At 30.9% G+C, this 22,473-nt stretch overlaps 1 protein-coding gene across 1 annotated transcript; it reads right to left on the bottom strand.

Annotated features, from left to right (window-relative positions):
• Window positions 1-854: 854 nt before the first annotated feature.
• LOC11412084 (pEARLI1-like lipid transfer protein 2) lies at window positions 855-20,189 on the bottom strand. The gene is made up of 3 exons (XM_039830381.1): window positions 20,063-20,189; window positions 1,489-1,585; window positions 855-1,434 (listed from the first exon to the last, which is right to left on the bottom strand). The coding sequence occupies exons 1-3, from the start codon at window positions 20,114-20,116 to the stop codon at window positions 1,037-1,039; spliced, it is 549 nt and encodes a 182-aa protein (XP_039686315.1). The 5' UTR covers window positions 20,117-20,189; the 3' UTR covers window positions 855-1,036.
• Between the last annotated feature and the right edge of the window lie 2,284 nt (window positions 20,190-22,473).

The following is a 22,473-nucleotide window of genomic DNA, read 5'->3' as shown; positions in this document are numbered from 1 at the left end:
CTAATATATTATGTTTAGGCACAGGCAGAGTCTTAATATCTTCTTATGTGGCAGTGGCATCCACTATTCCACTTGTTTAATGGGAATAATTTGTGAGATATGTTTGTCTTGTAGAAAGATGTTATTAGTACCTTCATACGTGCTTTTAACTTCTACTTAACTGAGACTTGAAAGTTTCCTTTTATAGGCAAGTTGAATAGTATTGTTGCAACACTTATTTAAATTAGACAAAAGACATCCATACTTTTGAGACTTCTTAAATATTAAGAAAAGACATATTTATTAAGCAAGAGTGGCATTTACGTTGATACAAATTACCTAAAAACAATCGAAGTAAATAAAGAATTAAAAAAAAAACATAAGATAAGAAATATAAAGAAATTACATGATTTTTGGCTGGTTTTTCCATTTTCAATTATAACCTTAAACAATATGACTATAAGAATATAATTATAATGATATTCAAAGAAAAAAAAATTATTATATTTGTTATATATTGGTAGTATAATTGACAAAATCAATATAGTTTGTTATAAAATGAAAGTGCAAAATATATAATATCTATACGGCATATACCAAATTTTTAATCAAATTAATTAAAATAATTGAAATCAAAATTTCATAAAAACTATTGTTCGCAATGCGTCGCATTTGCACAATAGAAAAGACATATTTTCTTATTTTTTTTGGTCAGGTAGCCTAGTAGCTAAAATTCACCTTATAAGATGAATAATAAGTGGGGTGTCCGGGGTTCGAACCCCGACCCTTGCATATAATAATGCATTGTCCATCAACTGAGCTATGCTCACGAAACTAGAAAAGACATATTTATTAAGCAACTTTTGCTACCAATATTCAACAAATGCAGAGGCTTCCATTGATATCACAATTAAGAACAAGATCACCACAAATATATAGATTAGTATTATTATAAAATGGACGTTGTTAATTTATAGGTACATAATTAATTAATATAGTGTAATAGGAACCGTCCATTGGCAATGGCATTCATTGGCCATTGCTCATACATGATATCTTAACGTCTACATGTGAAACCAGCGGGCGTATTAACCCCACAACTGTTCAAGATTATTTTCAAGTCAGCATTGATGTTAACACTTATTCCTATGATATTAGCTTTGAGTGCAGCGCAAACACACACAGCGGCATCTAGATCAACAAGGCCGCTGATGAGGGTACAACAACGATTGTTTCGTGGGTTGAGCACAACTACATTATTCAATACTTTGGCGCAAATGTTCAAGTTTAAAAGGTTACAATTTTGCGGGGGTGTCACCGGAATCGGTGGTGGTGTAGAAGGAGGTGTCCTAGGAATTGACGGTGGTGTGGAAGGAGGTGTCGTAGGTGGGGGTGTCGAAGGTGGAGGTGCGGAAGGAGTTATGATAGGTGGTGATGGAGAAGGAGGTGTCGAAGGTGGTGTCGAAGGTGGTGGTGTGGAAGGAGGTGGTGTCGAAGGAGTTACCACATGTGGTGGTGTTGAAGGAGTATCAACAGGTGGTGGTGTGGAAAGACATGGTGGTGGTGGTGGTCTCCTAGGAGTATGACTGGCAACAAGAGTAGAGACCAAAAGGAGATTAAGGAAGATAATGAAAATGGACCCAACACCCTTTGAACCCATTTTGCAAATAATGCTGATTTTGAGCAAATTGGAGTTGTCTGCAACGGCTGCAAGTCTTGTATGTATTTAACTTAAAAGGACTCAAAGGGAATACAAAAGATAAATATTTCACTTGTGAAGAAGAACAAAAAAATCAATATATATATACGGGCTGTTAATTTACACCCATTTAAAATACTAATGTATAAATTAGCAAGCTACACTCATCTAAATCATTTAGGTGTAAGTTAACAACTTAACTTACACCTACATTAAGAGATATGCGTGAAAAAAGAGAAATGGATATTTTTTGTCCAACTAAAAAGGTGTTGGATACTAAGACAACTTCTATTTTTTAGATGAGTGTGTTGTAGCATTGCCATATATATATATATATATATATATATATATATATAAATTCTACAATTATACTCCAAAGTTAACTAATTTGATGTTGTATTATTTGTCCATTAAAAAAGAAACACGTTTTTATTTTTATAAGCAAAAGGATGATTGCAAGTGGTTTAAAAAAGGTGATTGCAGCCCTCAATGTTATTGAAGTAGAACCGTGGAATGAATCAACAAAATCATTAGGTGTTAGCAACTCCTAGGAGGGAATTCTCTCCTTTGAAAAGCCTTGGGGAAATTTGCTAGACATCTTGATCATTAATCTTTACATTATCTTGGGTTGCCTAATTAAGTTAAGTTTTTTACTTTCAGCAAATGAGAGCATATCTCTATACAAAAAAGATAATTAATTCACTTGTGAAAAAGAACAAAATAACAAACCAATTTTTTCACTTATTTCGGGATAGTAGTAAGACTGCATCTGCATACATGAATAGAAAAAGAATAGAGTGAATAGGCAAAATCCTCCTTAAAATTGTAACTTCCGTTAAGAAATTTTTAACATTTAAGAAATTTCAGTCAATTGTTAGTCAATTACCCCATCGTCAGTCAAAATTTCCCTGACATTTAAGAAATTGTGCTTTAAGAAATTTCAGTCAATCGTAAATTTTTTTTCCTTCAGAATACACCCCTAAGAGGTCATATACAAAAACAAATATTTTTTTTCTTTCAGAAATTTTGGTTTTTGTATGGCCTATTAGAGGGCATAAAATTATTTTACAGATGATAAACCCAAAAATGACCTATATTACAGGGATAAAACACCATTAACCAAGATTTTATTCGGACTTCCTTATATCAATTGAAATGAATGTAATTTTCATTTGGTAAATTGCAATGCTAATTTATGTAGCATCGAAGCTTATTAATCATAGGCGTGTTTGGTGTCTCATATGTCCCAGTATTCGACACCGACAAGATATAGATACATGTGAATAGATTGAATTATATTATTTTTTAAATAATTATCGGTATTCAGATGTTAGTGTCTCTATGTATATGCTGATGCTTTATACATGCTAATACATTTAATACCCATTCATAACCATATTCATTGAGTAACTTGGTGGGCACAAATATACATTTAAATTAGTCAGCTAAGTTAAGGGGCCATATGGCCTTTTTGAATTGCAATGATCATTACATGGCTTAGGTACCGTTTTGCCCGACTTTATTTCAGCTTCTCTACATTTTTAAGGAGAGGATAGACCAAACACGTTATCAATAAAGTACCTTCTAAAAAAAGTACTATTTTTAGAATGCATAAAATTGAATGGAATGAGCTTTGACCAAAAGTTGTTGAATGCTACTTCAAAAAACTACTTCTCGGCAATTTATTTCACAAGCACCTCTCTTCAACTCACATTGACAACCTTTTCTTTATTTTTTAATATTATATTTCAATTTGTTTTTTTTCTTCCATTTAATTTTTTTAAACCGGTCCATTTAATTTTTTTTTTGAAGGAGGGTCCATTTAATTTTTTTTTTATCACTTATATATTATTAAATTTCAATATGTTTGATCATCATAACCTCACAAATATTTTTATTTGCATTCTTCAACCTCGTAAATATATATACACACACAATTAGCGTTTAGTGTATTATTTTATGTATGTCTGTCAGTTTTTTTGTTACGCTAATGCGCATAATTTATTTTTAGTGTTGCATAATGCATATGCTTATTTTTATAAAATTTTGAGTTCAATTAAAAGTACAAGTATAGATGCCTAAATAAATTACACTCATATACATTTCACCTTTATATTTTAACAAACTATGCATATCTTTTTCTTATTCAAAAAAATTAAACATATCTTTTTGAATGACACCAACAATGTAACAAATATAATATCATATAACATAAATTCTTATCTTTTTGAATGACACAAAAAATATGATATTCTTATGACGAAATTTGTTATAGAGTATAATTGAAAAAGAAAAAACCAACTATTTTGATATTATTTATGTTATTATTTGAGCCTCCTAAAATTATTTCTCCTATTCAAATATTTAACAAGTCATTTTTATGATGATACAAATTTGTTTTCCCGTTACAAAAAATAAAGTTCATTGAGTAAATATAGTATTTGTAAAAAAAATATCTTTTATATTTTAATTTTTTTTTCCCTTCAAAAAATATTTTAAACATTTTATTTATTAATTATGTTAATTCATAATAAATTCAAAGTTTTGTGCACGTGAGCTTAGCTTAGTTGAAATGGACAATGCATAAATATATGCAAGGTTCGGGGTTCGAAACCCAAACACCACTAAAAAATAATAAATTCAAAGTTTTATACAATATTTTGTCAAACAACTTTTAACTTAAAAACAACTTTAAAATTAAAAACAAAAAATAAAGAAACCAAACAGTTTTAACTTCTTTCTCAAAGAGCTTTATTTTATCTTTGTTTTAAAGTAGCTTTTAGACTGTAAAAAAACCTGGCCAAACGATCCCTTAATCACATTATTATTTTTTTTGTAACAAAGTCACGTTGATTTAATTTACTGTTGCTTTCAGAAATAAATCTTTCTTTCATCCAGTAGCTACATTTTACCCCCGGCTTCATGTTCATATGTTGCTTTCTCTTTGGTATCTTGCTTTGCAATATGAGCGACCGGAAGATGGTGAAAAGGATCTTTAACGGTAATCACACATAAATGATGGTAAGATACATTACATCTTACTTCCATTATTTTTTCCTTTTTTTAAAGTGAAAAAATAATGTAATTTATATTGGGTTTCAATCTTTTTCTTTTTTTGAAGGGAGTAACAGGGAAAACTAATAGTGAGATGGAAAAATCACTTTATTATGGGGCGAGCAAGTAAACTCTTCTATTATTTCCTTTTCACTAAATCGTATTATAAGTGAAGTGAAATGAGAGAATGATAGAAATTAATGATTTCAAAAGGGATTTACGAATGAATCTAGAAACTAAAACACTTGGGAACTTATCTAAACCATTGTTGATTTGGTTTCTTAATTACGGATGTAGTTCGAGATTTTTAATGATACACTATTATTAGAGCAGACAAATGGAGGGAATCCAAGAAGATATGCTCAACTAAAGATAAGGAGTTGAGTCTGTGCATATGGCAAAGTTGATTGGACCTCAAGACAATATAAACGATATAGTTAATTCGCTTAGGATCATTTTAAATACTCTAGAGAAATTGTTCTAATCTTAAAAATTGGATCGTAAAGGGTCAAATTGAGTCGCTAAACCTCGTTAATTTAGCCACGGTTAAACCCTGACAAATTTGAAAGCCATGCGCTGTGTGTATCTGCTCACATTCACATAGGTTCATAGTTGACCCTGAAACCACGTTGACCTGATTTGCTTCAAGAATTTAGGAATTTTTTAATCTTTAAATCTCTAAATCAGAATATTTAATATTATTTAGACTATATAATAAATTAAAATATTAAAAAGCATTTTATTAGCTACGTTCATAAACTATATATAATGGACGTTATTTTTTTTTAAGAATCTAAATTGACATCGGGGAGCATCTAATTTGAGACCTTGAGATAGAGCATGCTCCAACACCATAAAACCAACCCAAGTTAGTTGGACGTTCATAAATTTATTAAAAGTAATGTAAATGGAATCGTCCGTTGGCGATTGCATGCATTGGCCATTGCTCATACATATATGAAATATGGTGGGCTTGTCACGCCTACAATTGTCTATGATTATTTTCAAGGGAATATTAAGGTCAACAAAGATTAATCCCAAGATATTAGGGCAAACATGCAAGTTTCGAATTTGACCATATTAGGGCAAATATGGTGTATTCGTTGGAGACAACGTAGGTGCGAGTGTCGCAAGATTTGGTTTAGGGTTGTAGAAGCGATTTGTTGTAGGAAATGAACATTTAAGATTCTGTTTGTTTTTGCAGCCATTAACCTTATCATTTTGGCACCTAGGGCTTAGATCTCCATTGCAAGGCAAGAAGTTTAAAGTTAAATTTAATCTCTAATATATTATGTTTAGGCTCAGGCAGAGTCTTAATATCTTCTTATGTGGCAGTGGCATCCACTATTCCACTTGTTTAATGGGAATAATTTGTGAGATATGTTTGTCTTGTAGAAAGATGTTATTAGTACCTTCATACGTGCTTTTAATTTCTACTTAACTGAGACTTGAAAGTTTCCTTTTATAGGCAAGTTGAATAGTATTGTTGCAACACTTGTTTAAATTAGACAAAAGACATCCATACTTCTGAGACTTCTTAAATATTAAGAAAAGACATATTTATTCAGCAAGAGTGGCATTTACGTTGATACAAATTACTTAAAAACATTCGAAGTAAATAAAGAATTAAAAAAAAAAACATAAGATAAGAAATATAAAGAAATTACATGATTTTTCGCTGGTTTTTCCATTTTCAATTATAACTATAAACAATATGACTATAAGAATGTTATTATGTTAGATATTCAAAAAAAATATTATATTTGTTATATATTGGTAGTATAATTGAAAAAATTAATATAGTTTGTTATAAAATAAAAGTGCAAAATATATAATATCTATACGGCATATACCAAATTTTTAATCAAATTAAAATAATTGAAATCAAAATTTCATAAAAACTATTGTTCGCAATTCGTCGCATTTGCACAATAGAAAAGACATTATTTTTTTTTGTGAGGTAGGCTAGTGTCTAGAATTCACCTTATAAGATGAATAAGTGGGGTGTCCGGGGTTCGAACCCCGACCCCTGCATATAATAATGCATTGTCCATCAACTGAGCTATGGTCACGAGACTAGAAAAGACATATTTATTAAGCAACTTTTGCTACCAATATTCAACAAATGCAGAGGTTTCCATTGATATCACAATTAAGAACAAGATCACCACAAATATATATATATAGATTAGTATTATTATAAAATGGACGTTATTAATTTATAGGTACATAATTAATTAATATAGTGTAATAGGAACCGTCCATTGGCAATGGCATTCATTGGCCATTGCTCATACATGATATCTTAACGTCTACATGTGAAACCAGCGGGCGTATTAACCCCACAACTGTTCAAGATTATTTTCAAGTCAGCATTGATGTTAACACTTATTCCTATGATATTAGCTTTGAGTGCAGCGCAAACACACACAGCGGCATCTAGATCAACAAGGCCGCTGATGAGGGTACAACAACGATTGTTTCGTGGGTTGAGCCCAACTACATTATTCAATACTTTGGCGCAAATGTTCAAGTTTAAAAGGTTACAATTTTGCGGGGGTGTCACCGGAATCGGTGGTGGTGTAGAAGGAGGTGTCCTAGGAATTGACGGTGGTGTGGAAGGAGGTGTCGTAGGTGGGGGTGTCGAAGGTGGAGGTGCGGAAGGAGTTATGATAGGTGGTGATGGAGAAGGAGGTGTCGAAGGTGGTGGTGTGGAAGGAGGTGGTGTCGAAGGAGTTACCACAGGTGGTGGTGTTGAAGGAGTATCAACAGGTGGTGGTGTGGAAAGACATGGTGGTGGTGGTGGTCTCCTAGGAGTATGACTGGCAACAAGAGTAGAGACCAAAAGGAGATTAAGGAAGATAATGAAAATGGACCCAACACCCTTTGAACCCATTTTGCAAATAATGCTGATTTTTTTTTTCCAACAATGAATTGCTTGTGGTTGATGAGTGAATCTGACGAGGTAAGGTGCACTATTTATAGGCAAAATGACTTTCTTTTATAGTGGGATTTTTATTCTTTTTGAGTAGGGTACCATTTTTTTTTTGTGTGAATGGATTTCTTGAATTGAAGTAATTAGGCAATTAATTAATTCCTAACTAACTATCTATATATATCTATCAATTCATTTTGCCTAATTAAGTTAAGATTTTTTGACTTTTTGAGCAAATTGGAGTTGTCTGCAACGGCTGCAAGTCTTGTATGTATTTAACTTAAAAGGACTCAAAGGGAATACAAAAGATAAATATTTCTTTTGTGAAGAAGAACAAAAAAATCAATATATATATAGGGGCTGTTAATTTACACCCATTTAAAATACTAATGTATAAATTAGTAAGCTACACTCATCTAAATCATTTAGGTGTAAGTTAACAACTTAACTTACACCTACATTAAGAGATATGCGTGAAAAAAGAGAAATGGATATTTTTTGTCCAACTAAAAAGGTGTTGGATACTAAGACAACTTCTATTTTTTAGATGAGTGTGTTGTAGCATTGCCATATATATATATATGATACTAATTAAGCTGAATGCGAGTATATAAATTCTACAATTATACTCCAAAGTTAACTAATTTGATGTTGTATTATTTGTCCATTAAAAAAGAAACACGTTTTTATTTTTATAAGCAAAAGGATGATTGCAAGTGGTTTAAAAAAGGTGATTGCAGCCCTCAATGTTATTGAAGTAGATCCGTGGAATGAATCAACAAAATCATTAGGTGTTAGCAACTCCTAGGAGGGAATTCTCTCCTTTGAAAAGCCTTGGGGAAATTTGCTAGACATCTTGATCATTAATCTTTACATTATCTTGGGTTGCCTAATTAAGTTAAGTTTTTTACTTTCAGCAAATGAGAGCATATCTCTATACAAAAAAGATAATTAATTCACTTGTGAAAAAGAACAAAATAACAAACCAATTTTTTCACTTATTTCGGGATAGTAGTAAGGCTGCATCTGCATACATGAATAGAAAAAGAATAGAGTGAATAGGCAAAATCCTCCTTAAAATTGTAACTTCCGTTAAGAAATTTTTAACATTTAAGAAATTTCAGTCAATTGTTAGTCAATTACCCCATCGTCAGTCAAAATTTCCCTGACATTTAAGAAATTGTGCTTTAAGAAATTTCAGTCAATCGTAAATTTTTTTTCCTTCAGAATACACCCCTAAGAGGTCATATACAAAAACAAATATTTTTTTTCTTTCAGAAATTTTGGTTTTTGTATGGCCTATTAGAGGGCATAAAATTATTTTACAGATGATAAACCCAAAAATGACCTATATTACAGGGATAAAACACCATTAATCAAGATTTTATTCGGACTTCCTTATATCAATTGAAATGAATGTAATTTTCATTTGGTAAATTGCAATGCTAATTTATGTAGCATCGAAGCTTATTAATCATAGGCGTGTTTGGTGTCTCATATGTCCCAGTATTCGACACCGACAAGATATAGATACATGTGAATAGATTGAATTATATTATTTTTTAAATAATTATCGGTATTCAGATGTTAGTGTCTCTATGTATATGCTGATGCTTTATACATGCTAATACATTTAATACCCATTCATAACCATATTCATTGAGTAACTTGGTGGGCACAAATATACATTTAAATTAGTCAGCTAAGTTAAGGGGCCATATGGCCTTTTTGAATTGCAATGATCATTACATGGCTTAGGTACCGTTTTGCCCGACTTTATTTCAGCTTCTCTACATTTTTAAGGAGAGGTTAGACCAAACACGTTATCAATAAAGTACCTTCTAAAAAAAGTACTATTTTTAGAATGCATAAAATTGAATGGAATGAGCTTTGACCAAAAGTTGTTGAATGCTACTTCAAAAAACTACTTCTCGGCAATTTATTTCACAAGCACCTCTCTTCAACTCACATTGACAACCTTTTCTTTATTTTTTAATATTATATTTCAATTTGTTTTTTTTCTTCCATTTAATTTTTTTAAACCGGTCCATTTAATTTTTTTTTTGAAGGAGGGTCCATTTAATTTTTTTTATCACTTATATATTATTAAATTTCAATATGTTTGATCATCATAACCTCACAAATATTTTTATTTGCATTCTTCAACCTCGTAAATATATATACACACACAATTAGCGTTTAGTGTATTATTTTATGTATGTCTGTCAGTTTTTTTGTTACGCTAATGCGCATAATTTATTTTTAGTGTTGCATAATGCATATGCTTATTTTTATAAAATTTTGAGTTCAATTAAAAGTACAAGTATAGATGCCTAAATAAATTACACTCATATACATTTCACCTTTATATTGTAACAAACTATGCATATCTTTTTCTTATTCAAAAAAATTAAACATATCTTTTTGAATGACACCAACAATGTAACAAATATAATATCATATAACATAAATTCTTTTCTTTTTGAATGACACAAAAAATATGATATTCTTATGACGAAATTTGTTATAGAGTATAATTGAAAAAGAAAAAACCAACTATTTTGATATTATTTATGTTATTATTTGAGCCTCCTAAAATTATTTCTCCTATTCAAATATTTAACAAGTCATTTTTATGATGATACAAATTTGTTTTCCTTTTACAAAAAATAAAGTTCATTGAGTAAATATAGTATTTGTAAAAAAAATATCTTTTATATTTTAAATTTTTTTTCCCTTCAAAAAATATTTTAAACATTTTATTTATTAATTATGTTAATTCATAATAAATTCAAAGTTTTGTGCACGTGAGCTTAGCTTAGTTGAAATGGACAATGCATAAATATATGCAAGGTTCGGGGTTCGAAACCCAAACACCACTAAAAAATAATAAATTCAAAGTTTTATACAATATTTTGTCAAACAACTTTTAACTTAAAAACAACTTTAAAATTAAAAACAAAAAATAAAGAAACCAAACAGTTTTAACTTCTTTCTCAAAGAGCTTTATTTTATCTTTGTTTTAAAGTAGCTTTTAGACTGTAAAAAAACCTGGCCAAACGATCCCTTAATCACATTATTATTTTTTTTGTAACAAAGTCACGTTGATTTAATTTACTGTTGCTTTCAGAAATAAAACTTTCTTTCATCCAGTAGCTACATTTTTCCCCCGGCTTCATGTTCATATGTTGCTTTCTCTTTGGTATCTTGCTTTGCAATATGAGCGACCGGAAGATGGTGAAAAGGATCTTTAACGGTAATCACACATAAATGATGGTAAGATACAATACATCTTACTTCCATTATTTTTTCCTTTTTTTAAAGTGAAAAAATAATGTAATTTATATTGGGTTTCAATCTTTTTCTTTTTTTGAAGGGAGTAACAGGGAAAACTAATAGTGAGATGGAAAAATCACTTTATTATGGGGCGAGCAAGTAAACTCTTCTATTATTTCCTTTTCACTAAATCGTATTATAAGTGAAGTGAAATGAGAGAATGATAGAAATTAATGATTTCAAAAGGGATTTACGAATGAATCTAGAAATTAAAACACTTGGGAACTTATCTAAACCATTGTTGATTTGGTTTCTTAATTACGGATGTAGTTCGAGATTTTTAATGATACACTATTATTAGAGCAGACAAATGGAGGGAATCCAAGAAGATATGCTCAACTAAAGATAAGGAGTTGAGTCTGTGCATATGGCAAAGTTGATTGGACCTCAAGACAATATAAACGATATAGTTAATTCGCTTAGGATCATTTTAAATACTCTAGAGAAATTGTTCTAATCTTAAAAATTGGATCGTAAAGGGTCAAATTGAGTCGCTAAACCTCGTTAATTTAGCCACGGTTAAACCCTGACAAATTTGAAAGCCATGCGCTGTGTGTATCTGCTCACATTCACATAGGTTCATAGTTGACCCTGAAACCACGTTGACCTGATTTGCTTCAAGAATTTAGGAATTTTTTAATCTTTAAATCTCTAAATCAGAATATTTAATATTATTTAGACTATATAATAAATTAAAATATTAAAAAGCATTTTATTAGCTACGTTCATAAACTATATATAATGGACGTTATTTTTTTTTAAGAATCTAAATTGACATCGGGGAGCATCTAATTTGAGACCTTGAGATAGAGCATGCTCCAACACCATAAAACCAACCCAAGTTAGTTGGACGTTCATAAATTTATTAAAAGTAATGTAAATGGAATCGTCCGTTGGCGATTGCATGCATTGGCCATTGCTCATACATATATGAAATATGGTGGGCTTGTCACGCCTACAATTGTCTATGATTATTTTCAAGGGAATATTAAGGTCAACAAAGATTAATCCCAAGATATTAGGGCAAACATGCAAGTTTCGAATTTGACCATATTAGGGCAAATATGGTGTATTCGTTGGAGACAACGTAGGTGCGAGTGTCGCAAGATTTGGTTTAGGGTTGTAGAAGCGATTTGTTGTAGGAAATGAACATTTAAGATTCTGTTTGTTTTTGCAGCCATTAACCTTATCATTTTGGCACCTAGGGCTTAGATCTCCATTGCAAGGCAAGAAGTTTAAAGTTAAATTTAATCTCTAATATATTATGTTTAGGCTCAGGCAGAGTCTTAATATCTTCTTATGTGGCAGTGGCATCCACTATTCCACTTGTTTAATGGGAATAATTTGTGAGATATGTTTGTCTTGTAGAAAGATGTTATTAGTACCTTCATACGTGCTTTTAATTTCTACTTAACTGAGACTTGAAAGTTTCCTTTTATAGGCAAGTTGAATAGTATTGTTGCAACACTTGTTTAAATTAGACAAAAGACATCCATACTTCTGAGACTTCTTAAATATTAAGAAAAGACATATTTATTCAGCAAGAGTGGCATTTACGTTGATACAAATTACTTAAAAACATTCGAAGTAAATAAAGAATTAAAAAAAAAACATAAGATAAGAAATATAAAGAAATTACATGATTTTTCGCTGGTTTTTCCATTTTCAATTATAACTATAAACAATATGACTATAAGAATGTTATTATGTTAGATATTCAAAAAAAATATTATATTTGTTATATATTGGTAGTATAATTGAAAAAATTAATATAGTTTGTTATAAAATAAAAGTGCAAAATATATAATATCTATACGGCATATACCAAATTTTTAATCAAATTAAAATAATTGAAATCAAAATTTCATAAAAACTATTGTTCGCAATTCGTCGCATTTGCACAATAGAAAAGACATTATTTTTTTTTGTGAGGTAGGCTAGTGTCTAGAATTCACCTTATAAGATGAATAAGTGGGGTGTCCGGGGTTCGAACCCCGACCCCTGCATATAATAATGCATTGTCCATCAACTGAGCTATGGTCACGAGACTAGAAAAGACATATTTATTAAGCAACTTTTGCTACCAATATTCAACAAATGCAGAGGTTTCCATTGATATCACAATTAAGAACAAGATCACCACAAATATATATATATAGATTAGTATTATTATAAAATGGACGTTATTAATTTATAGGTACATAATTAATTAATATAGTGTAATAGGAACCGTCCATTGGCAATGGCATTCATTGGCCATTGCTCATACATGATATCTTAACGTCTACATGTGAAACCAGCGGGCGTATTAACCCCACAACTGTTCAAGATTATTTTCAAGTCAGCATTGATGTTAACACTTATTCCTATGATATTAGCTTTGAGTGCAGCGCAAACACACACAGCGGCATCTAGATCAACAAGGCCGCTGATGAGGGTACAACAACGATTGTTTCGTGGGTTGAGCACAACTACATTATTCAATACTTTGGCGCAAATGTTCAAGTTTAAAAGGTTACAATTTTGCGGGGGTGTCACCGGAATCGGTGGTGGTGTAGAAGGAGGTGTCCTAGGAATTGACGGTGGTGTGGAAGGAGGTGTCGTAGGTGGGGGTGTCGAAGGTGGAGGTGCGGAAGGAGTTATGATAGGTGGTGATGGAGAAGGAGGTGTCGAAGGTGGTGGTGTGGAAGGAGGTGGTGTCGAAGGAGTTACCACAGGTGGTGGTGTTGAAGGAGTATCAACAGGTGGTGGTGTGGAAAGACATGGTGGTGGTGGTGGTCTCCTAGGAGTATGACTGGCAACAAGAGTAGAGACCAAAAGGAGATTAAGGAAGATAATGAAAATGGACCCAACACCCTTTGAACCCATTTTGCAAATAATGCTGATTTTTTTTTTTCCAACAATGAATTGCTTGTGGTTGATGAGTGAATCTGACGAGGTAAGGTGCACTATTTATAGGCAAAATGACTTTCTTTTATAGTGGGATTTTTATTCTTTTTGAGTAGGGTACCATTTTTTTTTGTGTGAATGGATTTCTTGAATTGAAGTAATTAGGCAATTAATTAATTCCTAACTAACTATCTATATCTATCTATCAATTCATTTTGCCTAATTAAGTTAAGATTTTTTGACTTTTTGAGCAAATTGGAGTTGTCTGCAACGGCTGCAAGTCTTGTATGTATTTAACTTAAAAGGACTCAAAGGGAATACAAAAGATAAATATTTCTTTTGTGAAGAAGAACAAAAAAATCAATATATATATAGGGGCTGTTAATTTACACCCATTTAAAATACTAATGTATAAATTAGTAAGCTACACTCATCTAAATCATTTAGGTGTAAGTTAACAACTTAACTTACACCTACATTAAGAGATATGCGTGAAAAAAGAGAAATGGATATTTTTTGTCCAACTAAAAAGGTGTTGGATACTAAGACAACTTCTATTTTTTAGATGAGTGTGTTGTAGCATTGCCATATATATATATATGATACTAATTAAGCTGAATGCGAGTATATAAATTCTACAATTATACTCCAAAGTTAACTAATTTGATGTTGTATTATTTGTCCATTAAAAAAGAAACACGTTTTTATTTTTATAAGCAAAAGGATGATTGCAAGTGGTTTAAAAAAGGTGATTGCAGCCCTCAATGTTATTGAAGTAGATCCGTGGAATGAATCAACAAAATCATTAGGTGTTAGCAACTCCTAGGAGGGAATTCTCTCCTTTGAAAAGCCTTGGGGAAATTTGCTAGACATCTTGATCATTAATCTTTACATTATCTTGGGTTGCCTAATTAAGTTAAGTTTTTTACTTTCAGCAAATGAGAGCATATCTCTATACAAAAAAGATAATTAATTCACTTGTGAAAAAGAACAAAATAACAAACCAATTTTTTCACTTATTTCGGGATAGTAGTAAGGCTGCATCTGCATACATGAATAGAAAAAGAATAGAGTGAATAGGCAAAATCCTCCTTAAAATTGTAACTTCCGTTAAGAAATTTTTAACATTTAAGAAATTTCAGTCAATTGTTAGTCAATTACCCCATCGTCAGTCAAAATTTCCCTGACATTTAAGAAATTGTGCTTTAAGAAATTTCAGTCAATCGTAAATTTTTTTTCCTTCAGAATACACCCCTAAGAGGTCATATACAAAAACAAATATTTTTTTTCTTTCAGAAATTTTGGTTTTTGTATGGCCTATTAGAGGGCATAAAATTATTTTACAGATGATAAACCCAAAAATGACCTATATTACAGGGATAAAACACCATTAATCAAGATTTTATTCGGACTTCCTTATATCAATTGAAATGAATGTAATTTTCATTTGGTAAATTGCAATGCTAATTTATGTAGCATCGAAGCTTATTAATCATAGGCGTGTTTGGTGTCTCATATGTCCCAGTATTCGACACCGACAAGATATAGATACATGTGAATAGATTGAATTATATTATTTTTTAAATAATTATCGGTATTCAGATGTTAGTGTCTCTATGTATATGCTGATGCTTTATACATGCTAATACATTTAATACCCATTCATAACCATATTCATTGAGTAACTTGGTGGGCACAAATATACATTTAAATTAGTCAGCTAAGTTAAGGGGCCATATGGCCTTTTTGAATTGCAATGATCATTACATGGCTTAGGTACCGTTTTGCCCGACTTTATTTCAGCTTCTCTACATTTTTAAGGAGAGGATAGACCAAACACGTTATCAATAAAGTACCTTCTAAAAAAAGTACTATTTTTAGAATGCATAAAATTGAATGGAATGAGCTTTGACCAAAAGTTGTTGAATGCTACTTCAAAAAACTACTTCTCGGCAATTTATTTCACAAGCACCTCTCTTCAACTCACATTGACAACCTTTTCTTTATTTTTTAATATTATATTTCAATTTGTTTTTTTTCTTCCATTTAATTTTTTTAAACCGGTCCATTTAATTTTTTTTTGAAGGAGGGTCCATTTAATTTTTTTTTTATCACTTATATATTATTAAATTTCAATATGTTTGATCATCATAACCTCACAAATATTTTTATTTGCATTCTTCAACCTCGTAAATATATATACACACACAATTAGCGTTTAGTGTATTATTTTATGTATGTCTGTCAGTTTTTTTGTTACGCTAATGCGCATAATTTATTTTTAGTGTTGCATAATGCATATGCTTATTTTTATAAAATTTTGAGTTCAATTAAAAGTACAAGTATAGATGCCTAAATAAATTACACTCATATACATTTCACCTTTATATTTTAACAAACTATGCATATCTTTTTCTTATTCAAAAAAATTAAACATATCTTTTTGAATGACACCAACAATGTAACAAATATAATATCATATAACATAAATTCTTATCTTTTTGAATGACACAAAAAATATGATATTCTTATGACGAAATTTGTTATAGAGTATAATTGAAAAAGAAAAAACCAACTATTTTGATATTATTTATGTTATTATTTGAGCCTCCTAAAATTATTTCTCCTATTCAAATATTTAACAAGTCATTTTTATGATGATACAAATTTGTTTTCCCGTTACAAAAAATAAAGTTCATTGAGTAAATATAGTATTTGTAAAAAAAATATCTTTTATATTTTAATTTTTTTTTCCCTTCAAAAAATATTTTAAACATTTTATTTATTAATTATGTTAATTCATAATAAATTCAAAGTTTTGTGCACGTGAGCTTAGCTTAGTTGAAATGGACAATGCATAAATATATGCAAGGTTCGGGGTTCGAAACCCAAACACCACTAAAAAATAATAAATTCAAAGTTTTATACAATATTTTGTCAAACAACTTTTAACTTAAAAACAACTTTAAAATTAAAAACAAAAAATAAAGAAACCAAACAGTTTTAACTTCTTTCTCAAAGAGCTTTATTTTATCTTTGTTTTAAAGTAGCTTTTAGACTGTAAAAAAACCTGGCCAAACGATCCCTTAATCACATTATTATTTTTTTTGTAACAAAGTCACGTTGATTTAATTTACTGTTGCTTTCAGAAATAAATCTTTCTTTCATCCAGTAGCTACATTTTACCCCCGGCTTCATGTTCATATGTTGCTTTCTCTTTGGTATCTTGCTTTGCAATATGAGCGACCGGAAGATGGTGAAAAGGATCTTTAACGGTAATCACACATAAATGATGGTAAGATACATTACATCTTACTTCCATTATTTTTTCCTTTTTTTAAAGTGAAAAAATAATGTAATTTATATTGGGTTTCAATCTTTTTCTTTTTTTGAAGGGAGTAACAGGGAAAACTAATAGTGAGATGGAAAAATCACTTTATTATGGGGCGAGCAAGTAAACTCTTCTATTATTTCCTTTTCACTAAATCGTATTATAAGTGAAGTGAAATGAGAGAATGATAGAAATTAATGATTTCAAAAGGGATTTACGAATGAATCTAGAAACTAAAACACTTGGGAACTTATCTAAACCATTGTTGATTTGGTTTCTTAATTACGGATGTAGTTCGAGATTTTTAATGATACACTATTATTAGAGCAGACAAATGGAGGGAATCCAAGAAGATATGCTCAACTAAAGATAAGGAGTTGAGTCTGTGCATATGGCAAAGTTGATTGGACCTCAAGACAATATAAACGATATAGTTAATTCGCTTAGGATCATTTTAAATACTCTAGAGAAATTGTTCTAATCTTAAAAATTGGATCGTAAAGGGTCAAATTGAGTCGCTAAACCTCGTTAATTTAGCCACGGTTAAACCCTGACAAATTTGAAAGCCATGCGCTGTGTGTATCTGCTCACATTCACATAGGTTCATAGTTGACCCTGAAACCACGTTGACCTGATTTGCTTCAAGAATTTAGGAATTTTTTAATCTTTAAATCTCTAAATCAGAATATTTAATATTATTTAGACTATATAATAAATTAAAATATTAAAAAGCATTTTATTAGCTACGTTCATAAACTATATATAATGGACGTTATTTTTTTTTAAGAATCTAAATTGACATCGGGGAGCATCTAATTTGAGACCTTGAGATAGAGCATGCTCCAACACCATAAAACCAACCCAAGTTAGTTGGACGTTCATAAATTTATTAAAAGTAATGTAAATGGAATCGTCCGTTGGCGATTGCATGCATTGGCCATTGCTCATACATATATGAAATATGGTGGGCTTGTCACGCCTACAATTGTCTATGATTATTTTCAAGGGAATATTAAGGTCAACAAAGATTAATCCCAAGATATTAGGGCAAACATGCAAGTTTCGAATTTGACCATATTAGGGCAAATATGGTGTATTCGTTGGAGACAACGTAGGTGCGAGTGTCGCAAGATTTGGTTTAGGGTTGTAGAAGCGATTTGTTGTAGGAAATGAACATTTAAGATTCTGTTTGTTTTTGCAGCCATTAACCTTATCATTTTGGCACCTAGGGCTTAGATCTCCATTGCAAGGCAAGAAGTTTAAAGTTAAATTTAATCTCTAATATATTATGTTTAGGCTCAGGCAGAGTCTTAATATCTTCTTATGTGGCAGTGGCATCCACTATTCCACTTGTTTAATGGGAATAATTTGTGAGATATGTTTGTCTTGTAGAAAGATGTTATTAGTACCTTCATACGTGCTTTTAATTTCTACTTAACTGAGACTTGAAAGTTTCCTTTTATAGGCAAGTTGAATAGTATTGTTGCAACACTTGTTTAAATTAGACAAAAGACATCCATACTTCTGAGACTTCTTAAATATTAAGAAAAGACATATTTATTCAGCAAGAGTGGCATTTACGTTGATACAAATTACTTAAAAACATTCGAAGTAAATAAAGAATTAAAAAAAAAAACATAAGATAAGAAATATAAAGAAATTACATGATTTTTCGCTGGTTTTTCCATTTTCAATTATAACTATAAACAATATGACTATAAGAATGTTATTATGTTAGATATTCAAAAAAAATATTATATTTGTTATATATTGGTAGTATAATTGAAAAAATTAATATAGTTTGTTATAAAATAAAAGTGCAAAATATATAATATCTATACGGCATATACCAAATTTTTAATCAAATTAAAATAATTGAAATCAAAATTTCATAAAAACTATTGTTCGCAATTCGTCGCATTTGCACAATAGAAAAGACATTATTTTTTTTTGTGAGGTAGGCTAGTGTCTAGAATTCACCTTATAAGATGAATAAGTGGGGTGTCCGGGGTTCGAACCCCGACCCCTGCATATAATAATGCATTGTCCATCAACTGAGCTATGGTCACGAGACTAGAAAAGACATATTTATTAAGCAACTTTTGCTACCAATATTCAACAAATGCAGAGGTTTCCATTGATATCACAATTAAGAACAAGATCACCACAAATATATATATATAGATTAGTATTATTATAAAATGGACGTTATTAATTTATAGGTACATAATTAATTAATATAGTGTAATAGGAACCGTCCATTGGCAATGGCATTCATTGGCCATTGCTCATACATGATATCTTAACGTCTACATGTGAAACCAGCGGGCGTATTAACCCCACAACTGTTCAAGATTATTTTCAAGTCAGCATTGATGTTAACACTTATTCCTATGATATTAGCTTTGAGTGCAGCGCAAACACACACAGCGGCATCTAGATCAACAAGGCCGCTGATGAGGGTACAACAACGATTGTTTCGTGGGTTGAGCCCAACTACATTATTCAATACTTTGGCGCAAATGTTCAAGTTTAAAAGGTTACAATTTTGCGGGGGTGTCACCGGAATCGGTGGTGGTGTAGAAGGAGGTGTCCTAGGAATTGACGGTGGTGTGGAAGGAGGTGTCGTAGGTGGGGGTGTCGAAGGTGGAGGTGCGGAAGGAGTTATGATAGGTGGTGATGGAGAAGGAGGTGTCGAAGGTGGTGGTGTGGAAGGAGGTGGTGTCGAAGGAGTTACCACAGGTGGTGGTGTTGAAGGAGTATCAACAGGTGGTGGTGTGGAAAGACATGGTGGTGGTGGTGGTCTCCTAGGAGTATGACTGGCAACAAGAGTAGAGACCAAAAGGAGATTAAGGAAGATAATGAAAATGGACCCAACACCCTTTGAACCCATTTTGCAAATAATGCTGATTTTTTTTTTTCCAACAATGAATTGCTTGTGGTTGATGAGTGAATCTGACGAGGTAAGGTGCACTATTTATAGGCAAAATGACTTTCTTTTATAGTGGGATTTTTATTCTTTTTGAGTAGGGTACCATTTTTTTTTTGTGTGAATGGATTTCTTGAATTGAAGTAATTAGGCAATTAATTAATTCCTAACTAACTATCTATATCTATCTATCAATTCATTTTGCCTAATTAAGTTAAGATTTTTTGACTTTTTGAGCAAACTAGACTCTAACCCGTGCATTTTTATAGAATTTCGTATGTAAATAGTATATTGATTATACATTCAATACTATGTTATGAAACGACGGTAAAAAGCAACAAAAAAATTGCAAAACTTACAACAATTTAAACTATTAATAGGAGAAACAAAGAGGCCGGCAAAATTATAGAAAAAGTGAAGTTTCTAATGATAAAATTATCATCTAGATTAGTCAAATTATCTACAATTTTAAAGATGCAACTTTAATATCGTATAACGTAGTAAGCGTACACCAAAAAAAATTAAAAAGAACTACTATCAATAAAGGTACCGCTAATAATAAAAAAATAACTGCTATGAGCGAGGAAACCACTAATGCGGTTGGGGCTTTAAAAAAAAATGTTTTAGCCATGTATTTCATTTTTGGAAGCAGCAATGTTTCAACAAAAATAGAAATGACATAGTGGTTATAGTTGTAAAGTGTAAGCATAGGATACATGGTTTGAATCCTTGCAATTTTTTTTCTTTCATAAAAGTTACTCAGATCCACCAAAAAAGGCAGGATTAATTAGGGCAAACTTATCAGAACTGTTTGACATTTATATATACTAGACTTTTGACCCGTGCGACCAAATGAAATATAAACGAATAAGTTATAGCATAATGAATGTATAGTAACCAATAAAAGTAGCATGATAAAGTTTAAGTTAGCCATAATTTAAAATAATGATAACAAATCGATAAGGCATAGTCTAGTTATTGTTAACGTTTTACATTTATCATCATATGTTACGAAATATTTCATGGTAAACGACATTTGATAAGGAGAACACTCTTCATTCTTCTATATCCATATCAGATGCACCACTTAGAAGTATAACATTTTGATCTTAATACTAAAAATTCTGATTGTCTCCTATTAATTGTGACGCCGTCAATTCCATCACGTTTATTAATTACATTAATACTCATTCTGCATCTCATAAGTAAACATAAGAGTCACCTTAGACAATAAGAATTTGGTGAATAAGAATTAATGTCATAATAAACTGTCAATTTGAATCTACTTTGCACTCTTTCATTAGTGTGACAGCATTTGCTAGTCGCATAGTAGTACTGAACACGTTAGATATTATCATGCAAATGGCTTTTTATCCATTGATAAGTGTCGGAAGAACTTTGTTCTAATTATGTATCTTATATGCTTCTCATATTAGTTGGTGATTAATAGATCAATCGAATATCCATTTGTTTATATATTATTGTTTCAACACTATCAGGGCCGGCCAAAAGCAAGAGCATCTAGGCCCATGACTCAGGGCCTCCAAATTTGGGGGACCCAATTTATTATTATTATTATTTTTTATGCATATAAGGCCTTAAAATGTTACATATATTTGTTTAGCGCATAAAATTTTAGAATTGTTGCGATGATCCAATGGTTGAAATCCCAGGAATTACTTTTTTCTTATTATGTTTTAATTTTTTTTTCCAGCATAAGAAAACCAAGTGTTAAACCAGCAATAAAGCATAACTGCATAAGTGTTCCTCCCAGCAAATTCTTGCAATTAAAATAAATGATAATGTTTTGAATTTTTTGTGCGTTTTTTTTATTGGAGGGGTCAATTTTTAAGATTGCATCGGGGCCTCCGGATTGGTTAAGACGGCCCTGCACAATATGCATTTTTAACTGTATAAAGTTCTAATCCTTAAAAATATTGTATCAAGTTACAACCCTTATAATTATACGGTACAGATGAAAAGTGAGATTGATTGGCTTTATATCACACTAAGTCAAAATTCATTAGTGTATTTGATGAAATATAAAGGAATGCCTTTTCTTTTTAACATCATCCCTTACCAAACTAACTTATAATACAGTATTTACTATTAATTTGCAGCTTATAACAATGAAAACTGGATCTGTAGCAACAATTGTAAATCAATTATAACACAAACGAAATCATGAGGATTGATAAAATACTTAGTTTGGATTACAAAACCATCAACATAAAGGCATTAGATGATAGCTAAAAGTACTTGCAACCAAAATAAAAACAATCCAACAACATTGAATCAAGTTGCAATTTGAACAGATGCAA

The sequence above is a fragment of the Medicago truncatula genome, chromosome 2 (genome assembly GCF_003473485.1).
Source record: "Medicago truncatula cultivar Jemalong A17 chromosome 2, MtrunA17r5.0-ANR, whole genome shotgun sequence".
Taxonomy (NCBI): domain Eukaryota; kingdom Viridiplantae; phylum Streptophyta; class Magnoliopsida; order Fabales; family Fabaceae; genus Medicago; species Medicago truncatula.
Note: the sequence above shows the minus strand (reverse complement) of the source record. Positions and strands in the feature narration are given on the sequence as shown.